The 21,529-nt window shown below is 39.8% G+C and overlaps 1 protein-coding gene across 4 annotated transcripts in view; it reads right to left on the bottom strand.

Moving 5' to 3' along the window:
* Positions 1-21,529, bottom strand: part of NFX1 (nuclear transcription factor, X-box binding 1) — a 72,075-nt gene that overhangs the window by 5,064 nt on the left and 45,482 nt on the right. For 2 of the 4 annotated variants that reach the window (XM_075052351.1, XM_075052352.1), the window contains exons 19-23: positions 20,500-20,541; positions 20,065-20,163; positions 12,780-12,846; positions 7,650-7,795; positions 432-533 (exon numbers count right to left, since the gene is read on the bottom strand). In XM_075052351.1, the coding sequence (XP_074908452.1) occupies positions 432-533; positions 7,650-7,795; positions 12,780-12,846; positions 20,065-20,163; positions 20,500-20,541 (456 nt within the window). Of the gene's footprint in view, positions 1-431; positions 534-7,645; positions 7,796-12,779; positions 12,863-20,064; positions 20,164-20,499; positions 20,542-21,529 lie in introns of those variants that run through there. The other 2 variants (XM_075052353.1, XR_012653774.1) reach the window with 2 other exon arrangements.

Genomic DNA, 21,529 nt, shown 5'->3' with positions numbered 1-21,529 from the left:
TCACCTTTAGCCAACTGTGTAGTCATTCATCTACACAAGAAAAATACGTTTACTATCCTTCCAAATAAATCATTTTATGCCAGTAAGACATTACTGTTTCACACAAAACAGTTAAAGGTAAAAAACATCCCAAACCCTCCAAAACAGCCATTTTTTCCCAACTATCTAATCTTTATTAAAAAATTAAAAAAGTCCACAATATTTGTTATATTACTACTCTTATACCACATAGTCAATCCTACATTTTCTTAGCACTTCATTTCAGGTCTACTTCTGTGGAAAGAAAATCTTAGTGCAGGCTGCAAGCTCCAAAGCTGCGTGTGGGTTGGGAAAACAAAGAAACAGGGAGTATAAAGTTGAAGCTCTGAACACTCTCCTCAGGTAACTAAGCACAGAATTGAAGAATACTGTTTTAAAAGCAAATTCCTTACTTATCTGTTTGTTTGTAATGAGGAATAGGAGGTGGAGGCCTGCTCTGCATTTCCTTATCTAGCACAGAAGTTAAGGTATTGCTTGGACAAATGGATTTCCCTCTAGAGAAATAAAAGAAAGGTTATTTAATTCAATAGGAAATTACATTCATTAAGAAGTTAAGGCAAAATAATTACATTTGTAAGTAGCAGTTCTGGTGTCAGAGTTCATACTTATATACTTAAATCATCTATTCAAATATTTAATTTTCCAACCATGGAGACCAATAGCGTGCAAAGTCCATTTTCATTACCAAGAACAAGATATCCAGCATTCTAAATGTCTCTTGATCACTGTCTATAAAAGATGCAGAAGCAGCTTACTAGATTTGACTGTTGGTGCCCAGACCCTTTCCTTTCTGCACGCGAAGTGCCCAACTCCTTTCTACTATGAGGTACACAACACGATTAACTGCTAGAATACCAAAAACGCAATACTTGCATTCTAGGGCAACATATATCTTTCACCGAACAGATAGAAGATCAAAAGCAACAACTTAACAGCTTAACTCGGCATCATGTGAACACTGTTCACTGCATCTTCGTAGCATGTTATCTACTGTTTTGGAAACATGTTCTTAAACTCTGGCAGAAAGTCACACTAAACTTGTTTATCACTCTGCACCCAAAGTAGCCCTGCTAAGCAGTACTCTCCCAGGAACAATGCAGCAACACTGCCTCTTCCTTGTCAGCTAGCCTAGGTGAACAAGATCAGAAAAATAACATTATGCTTTGGGGAGTGGGAAGGGGGGGAATAAAATAACATTGAAAAAAAATCAGCTCTTCCTGCCCTCCACACTAGTTACAATCTATTATGTGATCACGACCACACGACGAAGCATCCCACTTGTGCTTGTCCCATCTGCAATGCAAGGGCCACCCTGTTGCTGTGGCGCAGGGCAGTATTTTCTCCAATACAGGAGGACAGTGTACTTAAGCACATATATTTATACGCTTTAAGCATATATTGGCTGGGAATCACACTCAACTTCAGTATGGCAGTCCATGCCCAAAGGCTGGACTGGCTGGAGAAAGAGGAATGATATAGAAAAGAAAACAAAGCCAAAACCAAACAAAAAAAAAGAAAAAAACCTGGAAGGATTGTTCCAAAAAGGCACCTAATAAAAAAATAAAAATCTCCAAATAATTGCCAAACACACTATACCTCTAATAGGCTGTGGAGATGTCTTAAAATTTCTTCTAAATTCATGAGCCACTTTCAAGAGTGGTCTTGCTTTGTTTTAATTTCCATTCACTGTTACGATTTAACTGCAAGACTGACAAAACCTTCCACTATCAACACCTTTTCCATTAACAGTTTCTTCTTCATCTTTTCTGGGGGTGAGTAAGCTGAATAAATTAAAATTCCTAAACCATGTCAAGGTCAAGGTCTTACCCGTCTTTGCACTTTCCTCTAAACCCATGCTACTGACATTTTAAGACGGAACTACTTCTGGTACACTAAACTGCATTGCTTTTGTATTTCTATCCGAATGGTTTATATTGGATATTAGGAAAAATTTCTTCACCAGAAGGGTTGTCAGGCACTGGAACAGGCTGCCCAGGGAAGCGGTTGAGTCACCATCCCTGGAGGTATTTAAAAGACGGGTAGATGTGGTGCTTAAGGACATGGCTTAGTGGTGGACTTGGTAGTGTTAGTTTTACAGTTGGACTCGATCTTAAGAGCCTTTTCCAACCTAAATGATTCTATGATTCTATGTCAATCACTAAATAATGTTTCCTCGTTTATTTTATTCATGAATTTTTAAATAAACTCCTGCCAGAGCAGAGTCCTCTAGAGCATGAGATTCTCTGTGTTTACTAATCACATTAAATTCCTACTTTCAAGTTCATCATCTTCCTTTCAAAATTACATTTTGAATAGCAAAAAATGCTGCAAAATGATGGCTTGTATATTGTTAAGATTCCAGAAATTTGTATGTGTTAAGAGCTCCATGCTTTCTCACATACTTGGTAATTCATATTTTTTCCCCACCTCCCTCAGAGCTCTAAGCAGTTGAAATCTCACATCAATACACAGATGAACACTAGTTCTCTTTCAGAGCTTAAAAAAAATTGAGTATTCATCTTATTTCCATCATATTTGTCTGATTTCCATTATGTCTTGTTTCCATCAGCTCTGAAAATATAATGGCCAATACCCATGATATTGTGGCAACGCAGATGAAAAACTCCACAACATTCTCAAGGTAAGTCCACTAAAATACAAAATGATGATCCCTGACCCCATTTCAGTATTGTTTCAAAGTGAGTACTGACCATCTGTTCAGATGAACTGCCAAATCTTGCAAACATAGGTCACCAATTCAAAAAGTGTCCCCATCTCCCCAACAAAGAAAGTGTTCATTATTTGAAAAAAAAAAAAAAAAGTTACTTGCCACTGACCATTTTTTCAAGATTTATTATGTCTACATGTACATTCTAATAGCAAGTATATGACTATCCTATCAGTTGAGAACACCTAGTTTTCCCCTCTTGTATAGAACAGGTAAAAACTCCTCCTCTCCTTTAGCTCCAAGCCTGGCATATAAAGCCAAATGCTCCCATTATCATTTCAGTTAAGTCTCAACTGTAGAGCTCTACCTGAAAAGACTAAAAGAGGACAAAGGTAGATGGGAGGATATTTTGTTGTCTTCTTTCATTGTTATAAACTGTGGTGTGCAAAAACATGGAAACCCAATTGACTGGAGGTAAACAGGTGAAAAATAGAAAGGTTAGAAAGGCCTTCACCAAGTAAAGTAAGGTGTCTGCCTTCAGAATGTCAGGCTAAATCTTGCTTGTGTAGTTAAAAAAAAGAAAATAAAGGAGTGTTCTGGAATGTAGGAAAACAGAACACTTAGAAGAGTACATATGCACGTATTTCTACAATTCACTAAAAAAAAAAAAAAAAGGGGGGGGGGGGGTGGGGAGAATGTTTCCACATTCCAAGAAAGTAAATATAGCAGCTCTGCCCTGAAGTGAAGTGTTCTCAGGATGTAGAGTGTTAATATAGCAAACCTTTAAAAATGAGGAGGGACCAAAGCCTTGAGGACAGCTGAAGGAGATCCTGGAAGCAAATTTGCTTTGGTCACATCAAGGCCTAGCCCTGTTTTTGCTTTGACAAGATTTAGTGTCCCTCAAAAAATAAAAACCTAGAAGAGATATACAGCAGACCATGCAGCCATGAAACCACAGAGGCTTTAGAGAGAAAAATCTATCAACTCACACTCGAGCAAAACGTACAGCACTTCCTCTATACCTTGGTGACACACAGGACAATACTAGACTGACTCCAATCTTCCCAAAATTCTGTGAATATTTCTATTCACTGGTTAGAAAAAAAGAAAAACACAAATACACAAACAAACCAAAACAGCCAGTCATATTCAGCTCATCTGGAAGAAAACCAAACAACTGAATTGAACTAAACAGGTGTACAATGGAAAAAATCCCCTTGACTAACTAATTGCCAGAAAGAAGAAAACAAGCAAACCCTCCCTTCCTGCTAATGTAAATCACAGTTATCTCTCATCAGTTGTAACAGAACTGCGGAGATGGAACCAAAAGGCTGTGCAAGTACTTTGGACATTTTGATATGAAAGTTGCCATGCTTCATTCTATTATCTTATTCTCAAAGCAAGGAAAAAAGACAACTGCCTGTCCCAAGTAACAAAGATGAGATGATAAATTTTTAGCAGTGCTCCAGGGAAAAACAAGGAGACCATAAAAAACTACCTGCTAACTATAAGGCACTGGTAGTGCCGACAGGACAGCCTGCTGTATACAACTGAACTGTGGAAACCAGGACTCAAACTTGATCTTCTCCTTAAAGACTGGAAGTTCAATTTTTGTAACTCCAGGATGGATCAGCATTGAACTGTTTTGGTACGAACTACTACAAAATTCTTCGCCCGTTGATCTGTCCAGAACTGCCTCCATGTAGCCTTGCAATAATGATTCATCAGCTTTCAGACAGAGCAGGTTTTTGTAAGAAGTGTCTCCAAAAGCTGATACAGTTTGGGTGGACTAATGAAGCAAGTGGGTCTCAAACAATCTCCTGATTGTCTAGACTTCGTATATCCTATGTCAAGAGGCAACACATACTATTCTCAGGGCAAACAATGTCAAGATTGAAGGAAAAATAGTAAGAGATGTAGCTCTTTTCTGGAGCAGGACTGCTGTTAAAACCACCACACCTGGTGACTGTAGCATTATTTGTGCTTAAATTGCTCAAAAAACCTTAAGAGGTCAGAGGTGTTGAGATGCAGTCACTGGAAAAGGCCTTTGTGATTGCAAAGGGTGTGGGGAGAAAGTTAGCTTTTTCCTCATGGCAGAGGAGAAAATTCCTAGAGGGTGAAAAGTAAACTAAAAGTCCTTAAAATGATTGAGTACCTTCAGGAAGTCATTGGAACTTCTGTCAAATTGGAAGTGAAGTTATTCCAGATACCAGAAAGGCCGGAGAGACAGTTAACTTAAGTAAAATGAACTTGCACCTGGACATCAAGTACTGAAATGTGCCCAGAAAAACTTAAAGAAGCCAAAGAATAATTCTGTTTCCTCAGAACACATAATTTCCTTTCAACCCTGCTACTGGGATGTACAGTATTTGCCTCCTGTGATCCAGCTGCCATGATCTGATGATAAGGGCATTCCATGGAGTTACAGGGGGTTTAATTTCTTTAGGTCTTTGTTCCTGCAGCTAGGTAACCACTCCTGAACTGTCTTCAGACTGACTTCATTGAAAGGAAAAAAAATCCTGGGTGAAGAAGAATAATGGAGAACATGTCAATGAGACTGTGGCAGGATGTGGTTTTCTCAGTGAGAACAATGAGCAGGGACCCTGTCACCTTCCTGAAAAGTCCCCTTGTTTGTGAGGAGAGACTGACCCTATTGTTCTTCCTGGAAGGAACAGGAAAAGGCTGGGTCTTACAGGGATGACTGTTCTCAAAAACACTTCCAGGGTGTCTAAAGTCCATAGAAGTTGCTTAAACACTGGTCACTACATAACAAGCAGCAGACACCCCTTCAGGCTCTGGCATCCAGAGTTATTCCTAAGAGGAGGAAATTCGTATGAGTAAACGATTTCAGGAAACCACTGACAGGTACAGTGAAGCACATGTGTCAACTTGGAGAGGAAAGCCTTCCCCTTTTCACCATACCAGTCTCGACACTATCTTTGAACCTGGTTCAGAAGAAATCCGGTATTGCAACTGCTCAAAAGATGGTGACTGCAAAGATGACCAACGGGGAAGCACAGAAGGGCACTTGCAAGGACTCACTCAGGGTCTTATACTTCAAATAACACCAGAACTGTCGTTCAGGTCAACCTTGACAGTCAATACCGGGAATGCTCTCTTTGTGGTTAGACATTGGTAGTGCTGTACATCCGTGATTCTAATGCAGCCAGTATGACCAGCTCTTACTGATGAGGTGGAATGATGATGGGACAGGGGCTGAGGGCAAAGCAGATGTGTGGTGTTTCCTCCTAGATATCCGGAAGAGGAAGAAGTCCGGTTGGAGGAAGCTTTCTTAGCACCAAGGAGACTTTCTGACTCCTCTGACCAACCTGTATGGCGATGTTACCATTTCAGTGACACAATGGGGAAGCGTGAAGAGGAAGAATGAATGGTCTCTTTGCCTAGCATCATTTTGAATTATCTCTACTCAGAGGAGCCCATAATAGAAATCCAAGGGGAACGCTGAGAACAGGATGAAACAAAGTGAATCTAATCATTTGGACTTTCTGGTGACTACTAGCACCTGGACTTGAAGAAGCCGTTGTGAAATACTCAAAAATATCATCCTGAAACTTGAGCTATCACTTGTCTGAGGCTTCAATGTTTTTTTTATGTCTTTAAGAAGTGGCAGGTAAAAACAATGAAAAGAAGCTTTGGATAAATCCACTGAAATAGGAAACATCACTACACAGCTGAAGAACATTCCTAGTAGACCACTCCATGTCTGTAAGAGTGGCAGGGGTGAAATAGCAGCATGTGCGTTCTGCACTGTATGCTGTTCCCTGAACACCACAAGGGAAGGAACAGGCATGTAATCTCTCCTAAAATCACAGAGGAAGGCCTCCCATTGTCAAGTTGCAGGATACATCTTTGTTTCTAAAGCATGGTCATTTGTCCTGCTTCTTTCTCTGACACTTTATCCTCTTCACTAATTTCTCATCCCCCCCATCTATTTCTTTTTCTTAAATAAGCTTTTTCAAACACGATCTCTTTTCTCACCTTCTTTTAATAGAAACAAAGACAGTATCTTAAATTATTTCACAGAAACAGAAAGGGGTATCGAAGTGGTGTTCCATCTCCCTTAGAAGAAATCAAGATTGCAGCTAAGCTACCAACCCATGAACAGGCTCAAGAACAGCTCATTGCACTTTAGTAGCACAGAAGGTAACAGGTTTTTTTATAAATACAGTGAATATCTACAGTTAAAAACAAATGGTTGTCAGAGAACAACAATTTGACATTGCTAAACTGAATATGCTGCTCAGTGAGCAGCAGTATCAAGGAAGCCCTGATACCTGATTTGGGAAGCCTTCCCATACTGTCTCCAGTTCAATCACCTTGCTTTTCCCCCACCTATATTGCCTTCATTTCCTTCTCTAATATGAACTGCCTTCTGTGGGTCTTCTCCAAATATTTCCAGTTTTGCTTAGAAATCTCTTCAATTTGCAGTAATTCCAGCTCCCTCTTTGTCCATTAAATAAAGAGGGAGTATGCTCTGTGGCAGGTTCAGATAGATTGAGAACAAGTAAGTTCCAATAAACAGATTTTTTCAAAGGTGCTAATTTAGGTATGACTTTTCAATCCGGCAATTAGTTTTCATAAAATTTTATGACATTTATTATCTTTGATACCTCTATCAAATTTAGCTGATGGCAAAAAGACAAAAAAAGTTACTGCTAAGATGAACAGAAAACAGCCTTGCAAAACCTTTACTTAGCTTTTTTGTTTCTAATTGGGTTTTCTTCTCTGAAGATTTACTTGACTAGTGGAAATAGAAGCCTATGAAATTATCAAATTAAAAACAGCTTTAAAAAAAATTTCTGCCAGAACTTACTGCATGTTGCGAATTGGACTGTAAATAAACCCATTTGAATAAGTGATAAAAACATCCAATTATTTAAACTATAGTTAATAGACTTGAAAACAATAATGACTTACTTACTTCACTGCAGTGATAACAACATTACGCTTTGGTTCGTTGTCATAGCTCACACTTTCAATGCCATAAACCTGAGCTAATTCATGGATGATTCTGCGATGATCTCTGTTCATTGGTGGGTAACAATGGCTCTTCTTTGTATGCTTGCCCTGAATTCAAGAGAAAAGGTTAAAAAAAAAAGGTAAAGTTCTCCTTTGGGGCAGGGGGTGGGCAGGGGAAGAGAAAAAAAAAAACAAAAGACAGACAGACAGTGCTTCTACCTCTAAAATTTTGGTGCTGTGAGAAAGTTAGTACCACAAATAGCTAATACCTCAGTATTGACAGAAAACTCACCTAAAAATGCCGATTTATTTCCCAATAATTAAATTATGTGTTCTCTATTGTTTCCATCACCTCAAAGTATACACACACATATCTTTTAAGTTTGAAATACAAATCCTGAATGTATCCATTCTACTTACACCCCAAAGAAGCATTTTAATATTTTCACCATTTTAATATGCCAATTTTGAATCAGATCTAATTTTATTTTTCAGACTGGCTTTGCAACGCCCATATTGCAGACAGCTACGAAGGTGTCAGAATTATGTATCACTTCCCTCTACCAAGGAAGCTATTTATCTGCAAAATCTGTCATGTAATGGCATCAATAGACTTTTTATTAAGTGAAAACAAAATTGTAGTTTTAATTTCATTTAACAAAGACTGATAATGCTTGATTCGACACTGATTGCTATATAAACAGTAAAAGAACAAATGAAAATAGGGCCCTATGAGCCCGGTCCTAATAGGCTGGGTGACTTTGTAACAGCAAAGGCAGATAAGCGTGAGACACTCAGTGCTTCCGTCTGGTCCAGGGACTCAAGACACTGCTTCAGCTTTTCCCTTGGTTGTCACCAACAAAGTCTTCTAGGTCTTTGGGTCTACAGACAGGGTTCAAGGGAAAGACAAACTACCAGTAGTAGAGTAAGTCTGAGTCAGGGATTTCTAGGGAAATCCCAACCTATACAAGTTCCTGGGACTGCAGGCAGTGCATTTAAGGACACTGAGAGACCAGAATGATGTCCCAACTCTCCATCATCTCTGAAAAATTGTAGAGAATGGGGTAGGAACCCAATGACTAGAGAAAGGTAATTGCTGCAACTATGTTAAAAAAAAACAACAAAACCCAAACAAAAAAAACAACCCAAGAACAATAGGTTGATCAGCTACACTTCAAAGTATGGGGAAGAAATCATAAAGCAAGTCCTTTTGGAAGTCATTTTTAGGTACATAAAGGAGGGCCCTGGGAGTAGTCAATGTGGATTTACAAATGGTCAGGCACCTAAATTAATGTAAAGACCACCACATGTAATAGAGAAGATACACATTGTAGCTATCTTGTAAATAGAGGGTTAATATCTGTTTCCTCTTAGATTGTAAAATAGCTAAGTTACAAATAGTAACTGGACCAAAAACTGTGGTCAATCATTTCCATAAGTCTTCAGAGTAATCACATGCTGTCAGGATATAATCTTTACTTAGCAATAAACAGTAATAAACCTCCCACCTATTAGACCACTTCCAGCATATAGACAAGCATGTGAATGAAGAAAACTCTACAGATCCTGTACCTATTTATGATAACTAGTAATGCTTGCTTTAAAAAAAGTGGTGATGGTTCCATGCTGAGAAAAACATCAGAATTCCTGTCCATATGCAGACAGAGCTGGATGCATAAATGTTTCCTGTCTTGTCTGCTTACGTATATCAACGATGACAACACTGCTATGCTAGATAAGTACATACTGACAACTCTAGGGGAACAGATGTTCATGAAGCAAGCAAAGTCATATAATGATAGATAACAGCTGAACCATATTAATGCTAAAACTTTTAAGTATCAAAATCCTTTTTATTACTCATTTATTCAGTTAAGCTGAAGCTGGTATTGCCAAAGGCACAGTGCAAAAAAAAAAAAGTCAAAGTGAAACGTGTAGGGATAAGTAACAGTAATCAGTATGAAAGACATAGTACTGACGCAGGCAAAGATACCTGAACGCTTGATAGACTAGCATGCAAAATACTTTTAACATAAGTAAGTAAAGCTCTACATCTAGAAACAAAGAAAATAAGCCACATCTTTAGTCAGGAAGGATTTAGGAGTCATGATAAACAACTGAACACAGACTCAAGCATAAGGAGAACTTGGGTATCATGGCAGAACAATTAACAACAGTCTCCTTGCATAATGCCATGTCAAACATATTAATCCAATCTTTGGCTACATAAAAAGGGGAAGTTGACTTGGTCAGGTTGGACACAGGCCTGAATGAGCAACACTGATAACACCTACCAGGTATGGAGACATGCCCAAGACAACGTAAATACCTGTGGGTTGCAAGATGAAACATGACTCTTACAAGGCAGAAAATAAAGCCTCTGAGACTTCAGAAATAAAAAGAAAAGGTATGCAAGAAGAACTGAGTAGAAGAGCAGGTTAACTTTACAGCGCAAGGGACATGTTCCCTTTTACACCATACATGCCACCATTTTGAAGGAAAAGAAAATCAGAGTGTGGCCTCCATGTGTGCTGTCACTCCTATCTTCAAGGTGAGCAAGGAGGACATGTGGAGCTACAGGCTAGTCAGGCTCACCTTGATCCCTGGGAAGGTGATGGAACCCATTTCCAGGCACACGAAGGACAAGAACCTCCTCAGGAGCAGGCAGCATGGCTTCACCAAGGGGAAGTCATGCTTGACCCACCTGGTTAACTTACACGATTAAATGGCAGGCCTGGTAGATGAGGGGAGAGCAGTGGCTGGTGTCTACCCAGCCTTCAGTAAGGCCTCTGGCACTGTCTCTCCTAAGAGCCTCGTGGCCCCTCAAGCTGTTGCCGTCGGGGCTGGGTGAGCAGACAGTGAGGTGGATCGAAAACTGGCTGAATGGCCGGGCCCCGAGGGTGGTGATCAGTAGGGCAGAGTCTGGTTGGAGGCTGGTAACCAGTGGTGCACCCCAGAGGTCAGTACTGGGTCCTGCCCTGTTCAACATCGTCACTAACGATCTGCACGGTGGGGCAGAGCGTACCCTCAGCGAGTTTGCCGATGACACAAAGTTGGAAGGAGCGGCTGATGGGCCAGAGGGACGTGCTGCCACCCAGCGCGAGCTTGATGAGGTGGAGAAATGGGCGACAGAAACCTCGGGAAGTTCGGCAAGGAGAAGCGCGAAGTCCCGCACCTGGTGAGGAACAACCCCCCACACCAGTATGTGCTGGGGGCCACCCAGCTGGAAACCAGCTTGGCAGAAAAGGACGTGGGGGTCCTGCTGGACACCAAGTTGGACACGAGCCAGCGATGTGCCCTTGCAGCAGAGGAGGCAACCAGTATCCTGGGCTGCGGTAGACCAAGTACTGCCAGCAGGTTGAAGGAGGTGCTCCTTCCCCTCTACCCAGCACTGGTGAGGCCACCCCTGGAGTACTGTGTCCAGTTCTGGGTTCCCCAGTACAAGAGAGGCATGGACATACCGGAGAGAGTCCAGTGAAGGGCCACAAAGGTGATTAAGGGACTGGAGCATGTCTCCATTGATGAAAGGCTGAGAGAGCTGGGACTGATCAGCCTGGAGAAGAGAAGGCTCAGGGGTGATATTATCAATGTCTGTAAATACCTGGAGGGAGGGTGTAAAGACGACGGAGCCAGGCTTTTTTCAGTGGTGCCCAGCAACAGGACCAGAGGCCATGGGCACAAACTGAAACACAGGAGGTTTCCTCTGAACATCAGGAAACACTTTTTTTACTGTGAGGGTGGCTGAGCACTGGGACAGGTTGCCCAGGGAGATTGTGGAGTCTCCATCCCTGGAGATACTCAAAAGCCATCTGGACATGGTCCTGGGCAACTGGCTCTAGATGGCCCTGCTTGAGCAGGCAGCTTGTACAAGATGACCTCCAGAGGTCCCTTCCAATCTCAAACATTCTGCAATTCTGTGAAAAGACTACAACCTCATGCAGCAGGGCACAAGTCAATCTACTGTTACCAAATGGACTCACGTGCAGAAGCACAGGAAGTTTGTAAGCGATGTGAATAATGCAGATCTATAATAGGCGTCTAAACAGAAAACTGGTGATCAGGAATCTAAGCGTTTCAAGAAGGAATCTGACAGCGTTATGAAAGTTAATATGTAACTAAATAGAGAATTTTTAGGGACAGAACATTGAGATTGTCATGGAACTCCTCAGGTAACTGTTGGGTTTGCCTCCTGAAGACTTCATGAAAGAAGAATGCTTTCTTATCTGCATTTGCATTATAATTTACAAATACCAAGCTTCAAGGCTTGTATCACTTGCCTTTGGTGTTCAGAAAGAAATCTCTTCCCCTCTGAAATATAATTTGACTTCTGGGGACTTCTTGTACCTTATGGAATAGCAATTCCCAACAGCCTGAGGGGCAGGATGGTGCAGAACTGATCCCCAAGATACTGAATTGTCATGTTGGCCTAACTGATTCATCCTGATCATGATAAAAGCTTAACTAACCACTGGGTAATTCTCCCTTTTGGTCAGACAGGGAAAAGATTGCCACATCTGGTTTGTTTTCATTTTTTTGTTCTCTTCTGCAATGTAGATGCTCTTTAACAGACACCACTTGTCTGCTTTGTAGGATGATTATTTAGCAAATAGTTGGTTAACGCTGAGAAGTAAAGCAAAGGAGATGGTCTTGAGCTCTCTGGTTCTTTTGTTCTGTCATATTCGATGTCACTGATTCATTGTATATTGCAAATTCAAGACCTGTGGTTGCCCCTTTTTTTTTTAGTATTTACTACATATCTTGGTTTGATATTAGTATAGGCATATACATTGATATATGTAGTTATCATATATATAAAAATATATATGTATGTACACACTTGTGTACATATGTGTGTACAATAAAGGCGGTATATAAAGGTATATATATTGAATCTTTAAAAAAAGCCTGGCTGTCACCAACTACCATGTCTCCTAAAAATTTTGTTCTATTTATAATTAAATTGTGCACTCTATCAGAACCCAAATGCATCTAGTGTCAGCTCATAACTATTAGTATTAATAAAGTTTAGTAACAAACTCCCCCCAAACTAAATAAAATTGTTTTTTATAGTAAGTCATACAGAAACACTGACCTTATTCACAGCTTCCACGAGCATTCTCATTTCCTTCTCAATGTCACTGACAAATTTTAAATCCTTCCTGCAAGAACAGCATTCTAGGTAAATGAGGCAAGAGAGTGTACAAAGATACAGTATCTTCATCTTTCGTAACATTATTTTCAACAAGAACAAAATTAAAGTACTCAATTGACTGAAGCAAAAGCAGGAGTGAGAGCACATTTTGATTTATATATTACACTATTTACATTTAAAAAAATGTTAGTATGTCATAAATATTACAATCATGAATCATTTTCCCTTCAACCCTTGGAATCCAGAATAAAATTCTATGATACAACTCTACTGTCTGACGATACAATTCTACATTTCTAAATGAATAATGTAGATTTTAAAGTTGCCATTTCAGTGTTTTTAAATTACTTGTCATCAAGGCAATTAACTTAATTAGAATACATGATTAGAAACAAAAATGGGGATTGGGTAAAGAGTGGCATCCTTTCCAAGACAAAGAAAAAGTGCACTGACTTTGGTCTTCAACTCGTCTAGTGTAACAAATTAATACAAACAAAAGAAGAAGCATAAGGCTACTTGCAAGCAAACAAAATGTTCTTGATACGAGATATTAAGGGTTTTTTTTGTTTGGTTTGGTGTTTTTTTTTTACTTTGCTTAATCACAGTAGGTCTTTTACATAAGGGTGAGCTTTGCACTCTGTTCTTAAATAAACAGGTAAACTAGCTCCAAAATTAAGGTTGTTATTTGTTAGAGCACCATCTGCATGAGGAAAAAAGCTACCTGAAGATTTCATATCTGAAAGCTGCTTAGTAGAAAATAACCTACAAAAATAGGCACCATTCCATACCAACACACCACCACTTTGTAAATGATGCCAGAATTTCATCAGTCAAGAAGGGCCTACCAAAGCAGGCACTACCATCTTTGGTAGACGCCCAACCAAAGTTCTGGATGCTGAAGTGAATGTATCATCAAAAGACCAAGTGGTCTTGCAAGCAAACATGCAAAATGACAACATTGAGTAGCTCGGCTACCAACATCACTTGATCACTAGTAGGATGGAAAACCTTTAAGATTTTGCAACAGCAGAAGGACATTGCATGTAGTTATTAGAACTCCCGGATCTTCAGTGGAGAAAAGTATTACGTTGAGAGAATTGCAAAAAGGACCTGGACTTGCAGAGTTAAAAAGAAAAGGGCCTCCAGACACCTGGGCTATGAAATAGAGTCAGCCCATGCAGCATGAGGCTTTGGAAAGAATATTACAGCAATAATCTCAAAAAAAAAAAAAAAAAAAAAAGCCACAACAAACACCCCCCCCCGCCCCAAAACCTCAACAACAAAAAGCCCCCCAAAACCTCAACAACAAAAAACCCAAACAAAACCACTGATCCCTTCAGGATGAGCTTAACTCCAGAGTCAGAAAGCAAATACTACATGGAATGCCAGCCATAAACACCCAAATTTCAAGGTGAAATGATCACAGGAAGTAAGAAAAAAAATGGGAAAAAAATGGAACCACCAATCCAATGAGAGGGTCCACAAGCACCTGATGTGTAATATTTTAAAACTACTGAGGAACCAGCTCACAGACTAGGTGATATGTTGAAAAAACGAACTCTTCAGCAGCCTATAAAAACAGAGTTACCAACTGGAAGTCACCAGTGAAATCAACCAGGTGGGAGTTCTCTCAGAAATACTTAGAATGTCTCTCAGCTTCAAGAAATCCCAAGATAGTCAAGACTGAAGTACTCAAATAGGAAGACAAAACAGAAGGCATACTACGTTGGGGACAGGGCTGGGAGTGTGGTGGTGGCAGCAGAAATCAACTGATTAAAAGAATGTTATTTCCCCATAGGAAAAGGTGAGATGGATTGGAGTAGGTGAACAGTACAGAAACTAACTTTATGGGCAACACCTAACATTCCTAGTTCCAATAACTCTCTAACAAGTAGAAGCAGGACCTTACTACCTTTCACTTGTAACATACTACACAATGCAGAGTTGTGACTAACCATATGCGTGTTCAAAGGCGAGGCAAGTATTTTATGTGCACTTTGTATCTCCAGAACAACTTCATGGAAGAACAACCCTGAGCCACCTGATGATCTGAGTGAGCCTCAACCTACAGACTGTTCAGACAGGAACAACAAAGGGCAGGACAATGCAGATGGTGGGAGGGACAGAACAATTGCTTTTTCTTTGAAATTATCAAGAAGATTCTAAGGGAGCATAATTTGGGTTGAGGAATCTTGAAGGAAATGGTGGATTTCGGTATTCCTTAATCTTAAAGTTTCCTTTGAAAGAGCTACTCTCAACAAATATCTGGTTTGCCCTAGAGAGTTCTGGATGCACCAGTGAACAGCTAAGGCAATCCAACAGGAAGATGCATCTTCTGTATCTAGATGTTCAGAGTGAAGAATAGTACTTCAGGCTGTTTACTCCTCTGCCAATAAGGCTCACAAAGCACAAGTAAGATTTTCTTTACAGTATCAAACTTCCCTTTGAGATCACCAGATGAAACAGTAAAGAAAAAATAAAAGTCTCTTTTCAACAGCGAGCAGTCTTTCCTTTCCAAATTTGGGAGCAAATCTCATTAGACTGCCATGACATGAGATGCGGAGTGTCAGGTCAACATGCAAGGAAGTACACTCTTTATTCCTAGCTATACAGAAGCATGAACCCACACTAAAGGGCCAAAAGATGCCTGCAGTTACCAAGAAAACATTAGCAAGCTCAACTGTTAGCAAAGGTCTTGAAAGGCCAAGGGTAACAGAAACTATCCACTAAGATGAGGAAGAAACTGAAGCCTGATGTAAATAATTTCACAAGAAGATGAAAAAACAAATCCTGTGGGTTCAGTAGTCTTCTCTGTATGATCCTGATCTGATACCTGGGTGAGTAGGGACAGTGAGAACTGGCTGCTGCTTATTTCTCACCTGTACTTGTCTCTGGTTCCCATCTTACAGTTTTAGATTGCTTGTTTTGGTGCCTCATCAGCTTGCTCATATCCTGTTTGGGGAATTTCATTTGTGGCCATCCTGAGCTGGAATTCATTTGTGTATTTACAAATTAACCAATGTACAATTCATACTGCCTTATCAAAAGCAAATGGAGTGTCTCCATTTCCCAGGATATTCTTGAGTACCTATTACCTAAGTATTTTCTAAAGTTATTTTTAATTCTTTGGGGTTATTCATCTGAGCTCTTACAATAAAAGTTTTCCAAGTTTTGCCAAGTGTGTTGGTTTGGTTTTGTTTTATTTTAAAATGAATGTTGTTATTACTTACTAGCACAGAAATAATGATTTGCACATTATTCTTTCAATTATTTATGACTAGTTATGGCCAAACAACCAGCTAACTGCTGTTGTGAGCTCCTATGTTCTAACCTGCAATAGACACTTAATGAAAAATAATGTACAGTGAGGAAATGAAGTGGTTCTTAGAATAAACACATGTGAACTGACAGTGGGTATAATGAAATTCTGCAGTGTGGGACTTAAAACTCTATTTTTCTGTGCAGTGTCTATAAATGGCATACATTAGGCTTCTCCTCACCTCCTCACATGGCACGTAAGAAGGCGCAGGCCTACTGCCATTTCACTTCCTCTCAGCCACACTACTTTGTAAGAACGTTCCTTGTTGCTTGGTTTTTCACTGTAATTCTTGCTGTATTTTTTGGCTTTCTGCAGATTTTGTTGCCTTTGCCAAAAATCTCCTTATTCTTGCAACACTTGCCAGTGTAAGATTTTGCCTCTGAGTGACTGACATTCCAGGCTTGCAGTTTGCCAGTCACGTGCTTGAGAAGCTGCCCTCACTGCCCCTTCCTTCAGGCTTCAGTTCTTGTTAAAAAGGCTACAAAGGTCTCCTACCCCTAAACCTTACACTGCTCCTGTTTCCAGATCACACACCTTCATTGTCTACAGCAGCATGTGCAGGGTTAACTCTTGGGAAGACTGGCTAAGACAATGCCTACGAAGGACCCATCCCACTTTGTGTCTCTCTAGACTTAACCATTTGATCCAAGATTTCCCTGGCCCATACAACTGCTGTGGGGTCTCGCACAGGCAGTGACAAAGTAAAAGAATTCTCTTCTGTGTAGCTCCATATGGCCAGATATTCCAGATGTCCTCCTCTCCTTCTCCAGTAGTTTTAATTCATCAAATATCAGCCTTTGCACCGTCCTTGTCAAACTGAGCATTGATACTTGTGCCAGTCTACCCTCCAACTTCATGTCAGCAGGCCAACCTGAGCATTTGCTTGCTCTCTGTGTCTGTTTCTAGAGCCTCTTAAGAAGGTCAATGCTGAAGCGTCCACCCAGTGGATCTGTACCCCCGATCTGTGTTCAGTTGTGCTGGTACAGTCACCTCCACGCTAGATGATGGATTCCCCTTGGCAACAGCACATCTCCTCATGCAAAGCTGTATGGTGTAGAGACTTTTCTCATTCCTTGTCAGATTCTGACAAACACATCAGCAAGATCAGCATGCAGCAGCATTACCATGCTATTCCTGGTGCTCGCTCCTGTCTCCTGTCATTCTCCTACAAAGGACACATATTATCTTGGCATGCTTCCACTTACTCATCTTCTTCCTGTTACCAGGAGTTGTATTGCATCTTGGAGCTTTAGAGTTCTGTAATTAAAGATTACAGCTCAAAATCAGGAGTTTTCTCACAGCTTTCTCAAGTTTTCTCATTTGTAGATGTGTATTTTTTTCAGCACTTGACAATGCATCAGCTTCATAGATCAATGGAGTATCACAGCATTCTACTCATGGTTTTGGCAGCTGCCACCTTCTTGAGGCAGTGACCCTGAATGCATAGGAAGGTGGCTGTTGTATTTCTCATCATTCTGAGATCCCATACATGGATGTGTAACTTATGCTCTGCAGAAAACCACAAGCCCTGAACTCTTGTATTACTGAAGTGACCTGCTCAAGCAAGAATAAATGCATCTGTCAAAACTTAAAAAGAATGCTGAGCTACCTGAAAAAAATGCTGTAACAGATACACTTTGTAGATCCTGCCATTATGAGGGAAACCCAGATCTTTTGCAAGACTGCTGAGATAAAAGATCATCAAGAGCAGTCAAGGAAGTAAGTTCATAAAGCCATAGCTTTACAAATTGCAGATTGCTGCTCATGTAAAGAGAGATATATTAATACAGGGAGAAACTAATTTATCTTGAAGACTAGATAAATAAAAATCCAGTAATTCAATGTGCAAAGTCACTGACTTGAGGACTAACAAAAACTTTTGCTTTAAGTTGTGAATCAGTAAGAATAGCCTGGGTGTATTAGTTTATTGTGAGTTAATATAAAGTGGCTACAAAGGAAATGTAAGTAAAATCGCAGAATGACTGAGAAGAGATATTTTCATAGAGAACTGTGGAAGCATTAAGGCTACTTTTCAAGGTATCTGTTAGACCATCTGGAATACAGTGCATAATTCTGGTCAGTTCTGTTCATGAAAGATGAACACTGCATTATGGGTAGAGAATGGCTGACAAGAAGGTGAGATTGGATTGTACTCTAAAAAAAAAAGAAAAGGGATTACACACACAAGATATTCAACACTGTAAGAAAGTGAAAACGTCTGCTTTGTTTTCTGAAAGAGGTAGAGCAAAACATATTCTATATACACTTACAGAATAGTTCTTATAAAATACCACTTTTAAGTAAAAATACTAATAAAACAGTACCTACACAATGAAAAGATTCAGCTCTTGCCTTGCAGTAGGCTAATCCATTGGAAATAAAGCAAGAGGTGATTTACTCTTAAATTCTGTGTGGCTATTTAAGCAAAATTTTCACTTGTCTCAACACACCAGCAAATTAAATAAAGGATTGTCGTGGTTTAACCCCAGCCAGCCACTAAGCACCATGCAGCCACTTGCTCACTTGCCTCTCCTCCCAGCGGGATGGGGAGGAGAATTGAAAAAAAAAGTAAAACTTGCAAGCTGAGATAAGAACAGTTTAATAACTAAAGTAAAATAAAATATAATAATAACAACAATAATAATAGTAATGAAAAGGAATATAATAAAATAAAAAGAGAGGGAGAGAGGAAATAAAACCCAAGAAAAGACAAGTGATGCACAATGCAATTGTTCACCACCCCCTGACCGATGCCCAAGCAGCGATCGGCCCCTCCCAGCCAACTCCCCCCAGTTTATATACTGAGCATGACGTTCTATGGCACAGAATATCCCTTTGGCTAGTTCAGGTCAGCTGTCCTGGCTGTGCTCCCTCTCAGCTTTTTGTGCACCTGCTTGCTGGCAGAGCATGGGAAACTGAACAATCCTTAACTTCAGATAAGTGCTACTTAGCAACAACTAAAACATCAGTGTGTTATCAACACTGTTCTCACACTAAATCCAAAACACAGTACCAGCTATTGAGAAGAAAATTGACTCTATCCCAGCCGAAACAAGGACAAGGATTTTCAAGTAGAAAACATCCTCGCACAAATATGAAATTTATGTATCATAGGACAATGAAGCAAGAGAAAAACAAATTCAGCTGTTCTAAAAACTTAGAGCTGGTAAAAACTACTGTCATGCCTACAAAAACACACACCCAAGAGTAAAGAATTCTTAGATGACGCTTATCATTCAAGCACCTTTCTAAAAAAGTGTCTGATCCCTCGTCATTACAGATTGCATAGTATTTATCAGTGTGATGCTTTTGATACTACTTTGATTTTCTATTGCCTCATTTCCAGATGTTTCTGTCTAGCAGCTCTCTTTGCAGTCAGCACTGGCATAGGCTTAGCTCTACGTCAACCAAGTGCTTTGTTAACTCCATTTCTTTATTTTTAAAATAAAGACAGTAAGGCAAAAGAATAAATGAGACTGGTGGAGGGAAATAATGCCAGGCTATGAGAGCATATTTCATTACTTAGCCATCACTTTTGTCTTTGTCTTGAAAAGTTTACAAGGAGCACTGAGGTGGGGGTTGGTTGTGTATGAAAGCAGTGGAGACGTTAGAAGTACAGGTACTGATTCGTAGTGAGAAGAATGGTGGAGAATGATGTTCCCATTCTAAATCTGGTCCTGTTACAGAACAAAGCAATCTATTGGGCACTTTTATTTTTCAGGTTCTTGTTTTGGAGATCTTGAGAAGAGCACATCACCTCCTTTGCCTCAATTACCACCTATTGCCAAGGCTGGAGACAAGAGTCAACACGGGCATTTTTACAAGAGTAAATGTAACTATCCTGCATTTCCCATCTTGCTCTCAACACTGTTTGCCTATGACGCCTGTCATCATTAGAACACATACCTCGCATCTTCTTTTAAAAGGTCACTGTACTTTGGTCCAGAAGAACGGATGTTAAAAGGATCCGAATTATCATCTATTTCAAGAGCCTCAGCAAGTCGCCTAAATTTGAGGGTAGGAGGGAAGAAACAAAACATAACAAAAACACAACCAAACAAAAATAAACACACAAATCCCCCCAGCCTCCCAAATATGTTGTCATTGAAGAGTAAAGACACAGGTTACTAACACAGATGAACAGCTTGCAAAAGATATAGTCTGTACATTTGAAACTACTCATTTAGGACTTGTTACTAGAATATTCTAGTAAATCTCAGATCACTCAATACAGATCTCCACATTCATCAGTTCTCTGGGTCACACAGGACAGGATTTTCTTCCACATAGCATTAACTTTCTGAACCTGGACTTCTGAAAAAAAGCAAGTTCATTGCTCACCTGTTCCTCTGAAGAGCTAAGCATTCTTCATCACATTGCAACCTGAATTATGAAAGAAAAATACAATTAGAATCACTGCTGCTACGCATACTTTTCAAACTGTAGCTTTGTTGGTATCATATCATTATCACAGCCTAAAGAAGTAAGAAGAGTGCGTGAGAATAGTTTATTGTATTAGATCAGATAATACAGGTAAAACCAAACAGTAATCAAAGATCTTTGAGCACACAAGCCCTTCTCCAGGTCTTGAACAGAAGCAGCAATTACCAAAGCCATATAGAAGCTGAGAAAAACAGCTTCTGAATTAGGTTTTATTGTATTGGTAAATTAGATAATTTGAGGGGAAAAAATGCAGTTGATATCAGCATTGAGGCGATGCTAGGAAGGATGGGAAATTAGCAGAGGAATATGTGACAAGGTCACTTACTCATATGCATCAGAAAAAATTATCAGTCAGGAAAAACAGGGAAGTTAGCTATGCGTATGGAGGATTATGATACACTATAAGAATCAGTATTTCAACTGAGCCCATAACTTCTAGTGTCAGTAGAGTTATGAGTTTCAGTTTTCTGTCTCATCTTTGAAAGGTATTTTGTAATTTATTTTAAGGGATTAAAATGTCAGAGAAGGATCAAAAGTTCTCCAGAATTTCAGTGGCAGTTACAAACTTCTGCCCCTTAGACTGCATAAGTGAATTGATTCTGTTGATAATAGTTCCTTGATTTCAAACAAATACTACAGGGGAAACTGGTTCATTCAGTGACGTGTATTATGTTTGGAGACACACAGCTATAGGATCTAGAACTTCTGGTGGATTTCTTGAAGGAGGTGGAAGAAAGCTAACACACTTCCACTCTAAGATCAGCATGGTACTGTTTAGTTATTTGCTTGAAGAACCATTTTCTCCTCCTCTAAAAAAGGAATGTAGCCAATTTAGAGAAGCTACTCTACAACAGACCAAATTTGTCACCAGAAACCCCCAAACCCTAGTAAGGAAATCAAACCTGAGTATAAAATGTCTACAGACAGG

Source organism: Buteo buteo, chromosome 20 (assembly GCF_964188355.1).
Source record: "Buteo buteo chromosome 20, bButBut1.hap1.1, whole genome shotgun sequence".
In the NCBI taxonomy this organism is placed as follows: Eukaryota; Metazoa; Chordata; class Aves; order Accipitriformes; family Accipitridae; genus Buteo; species Buteo buteo.
The sequence above is the reverse complement of the archived record's forward strand: the minus strand, read 5'-3'. Positions and strand labels throughout refer to the sequence as shown.